The 8,524-nt window shown below is 36.4% G+C and overlaps 2 protein-coding genes across 3 annotated transcripts; one reads left to right on the top strand and one right to left on the bottom strand.

The window, feature by feature from the left end:
• Positions 1-2,521: 2,521 nt before the first annotated feature.
• On the top strand, positions 2,522-4,813 carry LOC9301249 (pentatricopeptide repeat-containing protein At5g46580, chloroplastic). Its single transcript, XM_002863351.2, has one exon. It carries the CDS (start codon positions 2,585-2,587, stop codon positions 4,718-4,720), a length of 2,136 nt encoding a protein of 711 aa, XP_002863397.1. The 5' UTR covers positions 2,522-2,584; the 3' UTR covers positions 4,721-4,813.
• A 13-nt stretch (positions 4,814-4,826) lies between these two features.
• LOC9299474 (probable serine/threonine-protein kinase At4g35230) lies at positions 4,827-7,962 on the bottom strand. 2 transcript variants are annotated; one of them, XM_002865129.2, is made up of 8 exons: positions 7,561-7,962; positions 7,109-7,326; positions 6,513-6,648; positions 6,186-6,425; positions 6,010-6,095; positions 5,721-5,909; positions 5,364-5,636; positions 4,827-5,285 (listed from the first exon to the last, which is right to left on the bottom strand). In XM_002865129.2, exons 1-8 carry the CDS (start codon positions 7,634-7,636, stop codon positions 5,034-5,036), a joined length of 1,470 nt encoding a protein of 489 aa, XP_002865175.1. In that variant the 5' UTR covers positions 7,637-7,962; the 3' UTR covers positions 4,827-5,033. The 2 variants fall into 2 exon arrangements, with proteins under 2 accessions (XP_002865175.1, XP_020885750.1); XM_021030091.1 differs by having other exon boundaries at positions 4,838-5,285; positions 6,010-6,425; positions 7,561-7,904.
• Positions 7,963-8,524: the final 562 nt, after the last annotated feature.

Here is an 8,524-nt window from a genome sequence, read left to right on the forward strand (position 1 = left end):
AAGAGAACGGACAAGAATCAAATTCATGTTCGGATAATTTTGGACAATTATAATATCTCTTAATTAATTTAAAATGAATTTTTAGAAAAAAGCAATTAGATAATCTTATATTTTCTCATCATGATAAGTTTTGAAATTAAATTTTCAATAAAGCTTTTCATTAATTATTTACGTATTTTTAATTGTTCAAAAATTATATATCGAAGAATAACTCAATTTTGCCAACCAATATATTATTTATATTTGTGTTAATTTTAAAAATTTTTATTATTTATTTATTGGTATAAGATTTAATTGGACCATTAGATAATTTTATCTATTTGCTTTTTATATATTTTAATTATTTTATTAACGTTTATAGTTATTTGACAATATTTTTCAGTTAAAATCTTAATAATTTTGCTAGATTCTATCAAAAATCACAATGAAAATTCAATTAGATTCAACAATTACTATTTAAGATTATAAAAATTCAGCTAGATTCAGCCGAAAATCACAATTCAGCCAGATTCAGCAATTCAATCAATACTTTCCTCAGGTCGTTAACCAACATTCCAAACTTATGGTCGTCCGCAATGACCAATATATGGGGAGATATCACATTACCAAGAAAATAATCCAAACAGTGAATTAAAATCTCCTTGGTCATGATTAATTCGGGGAGTTTCTCCTTCTTCACACGTGGAAGATTAACTCCTCCTTGGTTGTCGTCAATGTTCATGGGGTTGTTTATTATCTCCATCAATCAGCCAAATTATATTCTTCGATTACTATTTAGACCCTATAACATTGTTTTAAATACTTGTTTGAGTGTTAACCTCATATTTTGTTTCTAACATCTTGCCATTTGCTCTGCTTGTCGACTCTTTCAAATTTCAACTTTAAATTATTTAGAGATTAGGTAGGATCAAATTTTACTTCTTTCATTTCCCATGTACCAGTTACTCCAAAATTTGAGATTGCACGAATTCCTCACCAATTAAAAATATCTACAAATTCATCCAACTTTGTAGATGTTAATGAATCCGGGAATTCATGTGGTGCGATATCTGTATTTATAATAGTAAATGTTTTCTTTTAATCGAAGCTACCAAAAAACATATATGACATGCTTAATTATTGTTTTCTTTACAAGATGATTGTAATGTTGGACTTCCAATTACAATATGTATATGTATTCAACCAATCACCTTTGTAGTTGCATGTTAAACTTTTTTTGCTTGAAAGTTGTAGGTCATAAATATTTCAACACGACTACATAATTACGTCTTATATTATTATGTGATTCTTATATATATATGTTAATCATAAGTACAAAATATTTAGAAAATTTACTAAAACTGTGATTTTATTAGTTTTATTTACAAAAAAAGAAGAAGATACAATAGATTATAAAAAACTATCATTTTGGTAGATTATTTGATCTGTGATAATTTTTTTTTTTCAACGGTAAATCTATGATAACTAAGAAGTTTTCTGTTGTATTAAAGTAGTAAGTAAATCATGTGGAAAACATATTTGACAGATCTCAGCTGCAACAACATTTTCATCTTGAACCTGAGTTTCATCAATACCATTCTGAGTTGCACCATCATCGTTTCTTTGCGTTTGACCTCCATCAATTTTTAAAAGAAGTTTAAATTTTTTTGTAATTTTCAATAAAATTAAATTAGATTTTTTCTTATATTAAAACAAGTCTGAAAAAAAAAGTTATTGTAAACTACTGTATCAAAATATTTAAGTCATACAAATTAATAAACTTTTGGCATCTCAGAAATTAATATTTTATTTGTCAATCTCGTGAAAGATGAAACAAATTTACTTTGATTTTACCGTAACAAAATCTATTCTACACCACATTACTAGGCCTGGGCGTTCGGATATTCGGATCGGATTCGGGTCGGGTTTTTCGGGTTCGGGTTTTTTGGGTTTAGAAAACTAAGACCCGTTCGGGTATTTTAAAACTTCGGGTTCGGGTCGGGTTCGGATCGGGTATTTCGGGTTCGGATTCGGGTTTACCCGAAGTATCCAAATATTAGAAATTTTGTATCCGATTCTATGCAAAGTATTGGAAAATACTCAAAAAATCTATAAAACCTAAGTATTTTATACCCGAATGTAACCTAAAGTAGTTAAAACACTCGGAAATATCTTAGCATCCGAATAATTTAGGCACTTAGGTTATTACAAGTATAAATATTACTAATATATTATAACTATGTACTTATATTTGGGTATGTTCGGGTACTTGTTCGAGTTCGAGTTCGGGTCGGGTTCGGGTTCGGGTTTTTGGGTTGTGAAGTTTAGAACCCGTTCGGGTATTTTAAAACTTCGGATTCGGGTTCGGACCGGGTTTTTTGGGTCGGTTCTTCGGGTTCGGATATTATGCCCAGCCCTACACATTACAATGTGCCATACGCAAATATTATGGGCCAACATTTATAGGCCCATAAGAAGCCCATAACATAATATCACCTATCGAGCATCATTTCAAAATTAAGATAAGATGTTCTGATAAACCTCTCTCCATGTTTCAGAGACACAAAGCCATCTTTACGCAAAAACCTCTCACTCTGCGTTTCTAATGGCGACTGTTCTTACCACAGCCATTGATGTCTGCTTCAATCCCCAAAATTCAGACACAAAGAAACACAGTCTATTCTTAAAGCCTTCTCTTTTAAGACAATCTCGTACCAGAAAACTCAACATTTCTTGTAGTTCTTTGAAACAACCTAAAACCCTAGAAGAAGAACCAATCACCACAAAAACTCCATCTCTCTCTGAGCAACTCAAGCCTCTCTCTGCAACAACACTCAGACAAGAACAAACCCAAATCTTGTCTAAACCGAAATCTGTCTGGGTCAATCCAACAAGACCCAAAAGGTCAGTTCTTTCACTTCAGAGACAAAAACGTTCTGCTTACTCTTACAATCCTCAAATCAAGGATCTTAGGGCTTTTGCTCAGAAGCTCAACAGTTCTAATTTCACTGAAAAGTCTGAGTTTTTATCTCTTCTCGATGAAATTCCTCATCCACCAGATCGAGATAACGCATTGCTTGTGCTTAACAGTTTGAGAGAATGGCAAAAGACTCATACTTTCTTTAATTGGGTTAAATCCAAGAATTTGTTTCCCATGGAAACGATATTTTATAATGTTACAATGAAGTCTCTGAGATTTGGGAGGCAGTTTTACCTTATAGAGGAGATGGCACTTGAAATGGTGAAGGATGGTGTTGAGCTTGATAACATTACTTATTCGACAATCATCACTTGTGCGAAAAGGTGCAATTTTTACGACAAAGCTATTGAATGGTTTGAGAGAATGTATAAAACGGGGTTGATGCCTGATGAGGTCACTTACTCAGCAATTCTTGATGTTTATTCCAAGTTAAGAAAAGTTGAGGAGGTTCTTAGTTTGTATGAAAGAGCGGTGGCTACGGGTTGGAAACCCGATGCTATAGCGTTTTCTGTGTTGGGGAAAATGTTTGGTGAAGCAGGGGATTATGATGGGATTAGGTATGTTTTGCAAGAGATGAAGTCTATGGATGTGAAGCCTAATGTGGTTGTGTATAATACTTTGTTGGAAGCTATGGGGAGAGCTGGGAAACCGGGTTTGGCGAGGAGTTTGTTTAATGAGATGCTCGAGGCGGGATTAACTCCGAATGAGAAAACTTTGACAGCTCTTGTGAAGATTTACGGGAAAGCGAGGTGGGCGAAAGATGCTCTTCAGTTGTGGGAGGAGATGAAGGCGAAGAAGTGGCCGATGGATTTCATTTTGTACAACACGTTGTTGAATATGTGTGCTGATATTGGATTGGAGGAAGAAGCGGAGAGGCTGTTTAATGATATGAAGGAGTCTGTGCAATGTAAACCTGATAATTTTAGTTACACAGCGATGCTGAATATATATGGGAGTGGTGGAAAAGCCGAAAAGGCGATGAAATTGTTTGAAGAGATGTTAGAAGCTGGAGTTCAGGTTAATGTGATGGGGTGCACTTGTTTGGTTCAATGCTTAGGGAAAGCTAAAAGGATCGATGATTTGGTTTATGTGTTTGATCTCTCGATTCAAAGGGGAGTTAAGCCCGACGATAGGCTCTGTGGGTGTCTGCTTTCGGTTATGGCCTTGTGTGAGAGTAGTGAAGATGCTGAAAAGGTCATGGCTTGTTTGGAGCGAGCTAATCGGAAGCTGGTGACATTTGTGAATCTGATTGTAGATGAGAAAACCGAATTTGAGACCGTAAAAGAAGAGTTCAAGTTAGTGATCAACGCAACCCAGGTAGAGGCAAGAAGGCCCTTCTGCAACTGCTTGATAGATATATGCAGAGGCAAGAAGCGGCATGAGAGAGCTCATGAGCTTCTCTATTTAGGAACACTTTTTGGTCTATACCCGGGACTACACAACAAGACCATAAAAGAATGGAGCCTAGACGTGAGGTCATTATCAGTTGGTGCGGCTGAGACTGCTCTCGAAGAGTGGATGAGAACACTTGCCAACATCATTAAACGCCAAGAGGATCTTCCTGAGCTGTTTTTGGCGCAAACTGGGACAGGAACTCACAGATTCTCACAGGGATTAGCAAACTCTTTCGCCTTGCATTTGCAACAACTCTCTGCACCATTCAGACAGAGCGATAGGGCAGGTATCTTTGTGGCTACAAAGGAGGATTTGGTGTCATGGTTGGAATCAAAGTTTCCACCTTTAGTTACTTCTCAAGCATGAAATATCATCCTCTTTTATCCTAAACTAAAAAGCAACATTATTTTTCCCAGTAAAGTTGTTTATAATTGTAATAGCATATTGAATTTTCAATCTTTTTGTATTACCATAAGGAAGAAGGAATCAAATTAGTTATTTGCAGTCTTATTCTCTCTTTCCCCCAAAAGATTTGACTTTTCATAAAGATTCATGCAAAAAAAGAAGCTCTCATTTCACAAAAGTAAACAACACATTCAATCTCTCTCTTACATGCATACACACCTTTCAGTTACAGTCTGAAAAGACCCATAAATATTTGGGACTTCCTCTTTATAGCTTAGCAGCGCCAGCTATTCTGTCGCTTAGCATCATATGCTGCACCATCGTTGAGCATATCTTGAGCATCTGTCTCCATTCCGAGCTTTGAGAGCGCTAAAGCCTGCAAGTAAAAAGCTGTTGGCCATTCTGGTATGCACACCTGTGCCTGCATTGCATCTCTCAGTGCAAGCTCCTGTTGGTCTGTCATTAAGTAGGAGAAAGCCCTTCTAGCGAAAACTGTTGCAGAAGGAACCGGCATCATCCCAACCAACTGGAAACCATAGATACAGAAGTTAGAAAATCTTGTCGGACACCGAGAATTATGGATTTGTTGCTTTTTTTCTCTCACCTTTGAGTAGTATTCAATTGAGTTCTTGAAATCCTTGTCTCGGAAAGCAATGTCCCCGAACTTCTTTGTGTTGAGCATCTCCTGCACTTGTTGTGTCCATTCTTGAAATGAAAGCTCATTTTCTGCACCTTCCTCGTCTCTGTAACCGGTTTTAAGCAAAATGTCGTGAAATGTTGCAAGGTCCATCTTTGCACAGGCCTTTCCAAGAGGAGAAAGCATAGTTGGTAATATTACTGTGTTCTTTGGTAAGCCCATTAAGACATGAGAAGCAACCTAAGCAACAAAACCAAAACCAGGATAAACAATTTGGATATGAAATTTATGATTCTGTCGATTTCAGGAGGGATTATTTTATACCTCTTCTTGCTTTTGTAGTGGTGCTACTGCAGAGAGAAGAAATTTGGTATCTGGTCGATCCTTTGCCTCTGATTGAAGGCATTTTGAAGCAAGCTCAACTAATTTAGTCGCATCTTCATTCGCATATTGCCCTTCAAGAGATGAATCCATAAGCAGCAACGCATTTTTCCCTCTTATGATATCAAGAGCCTGATATGAAACATCACCACCAATTCAGATAAGACACTAAAGAAAACCGCGGCTAATTGACGAGAAACTGACATAAGTGAAGGTGACTAGAAGCACTTACATGGCTAGGTGGAATGTGTTTGCCGCTCAAAAGATCTAAAAGAATAGTTCCATAACTGAAGATCACACTTTCAGGAATGACTCTACCTGCATAACAAAAAAAAAAACAGAAACCCTTAACCTTCAATAAGGAATTGGTTTGTCTTGAAGTACGATTCACAAGATCAAGAATGTTACCTGTCCGTAAAAACTCAGGTGGAGTATAAGCTAAGTTGGTACTGTAGCTTTTTCCATCTCTACTGTTCTTCATAAGACCAAAAGTAGATAAACGAGGATCACCTTCCTCGTCGAAGAGGATTCTGTATGCATTGAGGTCATGATAGATTTTTCGGTTCTCGATATTGCAGTAATCAAGTGCTTGTGCAATAAAATCTGCGATTCGAACACGCATATCCCATGGAAGTGGCTGCTTTTCCCCTACAAACAAACACAGAAAGAAGAGTGTAAATCATCTAAACAAGACTATAAACCAAGCTTATAACAAGAGAAAGATAAGACTATTACAGTGAAAGAGATGCTTTGAGAGAGTATCATTGGGCATATACTCTGCTACCAACAATCTCTCATCTCCCTCAGCGCAGCAACCAATCAAACTGACTATCCTCTTGTTTCTAAGCTTCCCAACACCAGTTGCTTCCACCTGATTTCATAAGTCAACCAAGGTCAACGACAGGACAAAGCTCTCATTTTTGTTATCTCAGGTTTCTATTTTGACTCTAATTATCAACAGTCAAGATAAATAGTCAAGACATTAGTCGAATCCTAGGATTTAAAAGCAGCTTTAAACCCAAAGTTGTCGACTTTTCTACAATTCAGCGGTAACCAAACTCAGGACAAGACAAAGCTTATTCTTTAGAAAACTGATGTCATTTTCCTTTTCTGTAACTTAAAACTACACCTAAATCACCATTCTTTTGACAAGTCATTGATGTCACTTAGGGTCTCTACTCCGATTCCTGTGTTTTAAAAAGCGCGCCTAGGCCTCGCCTAGGCTCAAGGCGCAGTGAGGCTAAGGGGTTAGCGCCTCAAACCTATTCAATGAATCACTAAACAAGATACAAAACAACAAATCATGCATTGACATATCTCAGATTTCTTACCACAAACTGTTGAGCATCAGGCCAAGATTGCCTAGAGAACCGCTTGATGGCTACAAGATGATTCCCTTCAAGCTTCCCTCTGTAAACCACATTAGGAGCTTTCTCTCCACCTTCAGAGACAATGCAGCTAGGGCTAAACCCATTTGTTGCTTTCCTCAACTCATTTAGTTCAAATTCTTTGAAATTTTGGATTTCTTGATCCACTTGGTCCCCATTTACTGTAACCACACAACAACAAACACATAGCCGAAAAAGGCAAATTAATCTAAACAAGAGTTTAATTCCAAAAAGGAAGAGACTTTACAACTTTTTCTCTGCTTTAAGCCATAAAAAACCCTAACCCCACAAATTAAAGCAAACCCATATCAAGAACAGACGAAAAACTGCAGATTTACTTAGTAAGCAAACAAAATGCGAGTTCTTGAAATCTAAGAGATTATTATTATTATTACCTGATTCTGGTTTGTTTGGAGCTGATGGATCATCAGAAGAAGGTAGATTAGCAGTTTTGGAATGTAAACAACCCATTTGTCTCACATCAATAAAAAAAAATGAACAATTTGTTCTCAACAAAGATCAGAAATTTGGATAAGAAACAGAGATTTTTTGTGTGTCTTGTGTTCTTGGATTGAGGTAATAAAAACAATGGTGGGATTCGATTTGAGGTTTGGATTTGTGCTTTGTGAGAGAAGCTGAGGAGGCAGTAGAATTATAAAAATTTAATAAAATTTGAAAACTTGAAGACAAAAAGAAGTAGCTAGAGAGAGAGAGAGAGAGAGAAAGATCTGAAAAATATAGCTTCAAAAAGCTGCAGAGTTGAAAAAATAGAGGTAAGAAAAAGAATAGAGTCATGTGAAGCAAAAATCTTTAATTTTCTGGTCTATAAGATTCGGTACTATACACGAAATTTTAAATTTGGGTTTCAGTTTTTACCTGTGAAATATATACTATGAATTAACCAAAAGTAAATTTTTTATTTTTCAATATGTTAAATCTTTTCAAATATGTTTATGTTGTAAACTTATTGTTTTCAATATCTTAATGAATGAAGTTCGTTACATATATATACATAATGAGAGGAGACAAATCCTCATTGGGTTAGTAAACCCTAAAGCCCAAAAGCCCACTAAGTATAAAATGGATCCTAAAAGGAGAATCTTTTAGAACATGGGCATGGGCCTTCTAGGACATGGACACGGGCCTTCTAGAATATGCATAAGGCCCACGGTTATGGAGTCCATCCAACATGTGGTTTATAACACTCCCCCTTGGATGACATAACCATGTAGATGCCAAAGGATCTCAGCAATACGCTTGGGGATGCTGCCTCATTAAAACCTTACCAGGAAAACCCATTGGGATAAAACCATGGTGAAGGAAAAAGAGTACAGCACGTATTACTCCCCCTGATTTGGT

This window comes from Arabidopsis lyrata (assembly GCF_000004255.2).
Source record: "Arabidopsis lyrata subsp. lyrata unplaced genomic scaffold ARALYscaffold_8, whole genome shotgun sequence".
Classification (NCBI taxonomy): domain Eukaryota; kingdom Viridiplantae; phylum Streptophyta; class Magnoliopsida; order Brassicales; family Brassicaceae; genus Arabidopsis; species Arabidopsis lyrata.

Excerpts from the sequence above, each read along its gene's own strand:
- LOC9301249 (XM_002863351.2), top strand. The coding sequence starts at position 2,585 with ATGGCGACTGTTCTTACCACAGCCATTGATGTCTGCTTCAATCCCCAA.
- LOC9299474 (XM_021030091.1), bottom strand. The coding sequence starts at position 7,636 with ATGGGTTGTTTACATTCCAAAACTGCTAATCTACCTTCTTCTGATGAT. Across the intron at positions 5,910-6,009 it reads AACACATTCCACCTAGCCAT|GCTCTTGATATCATAAGAGG; the intron begins GTAAGTGCTTCT and ends GTTTCATATCAG. Across the intron at positions 5,286-5,363 it reads CAATTGAATACTACTCAAAG|TTGGTTGGGATGATGCCGGT; the intron begins GTGAGAGAAAAA and ends TATGGTTTCCAG.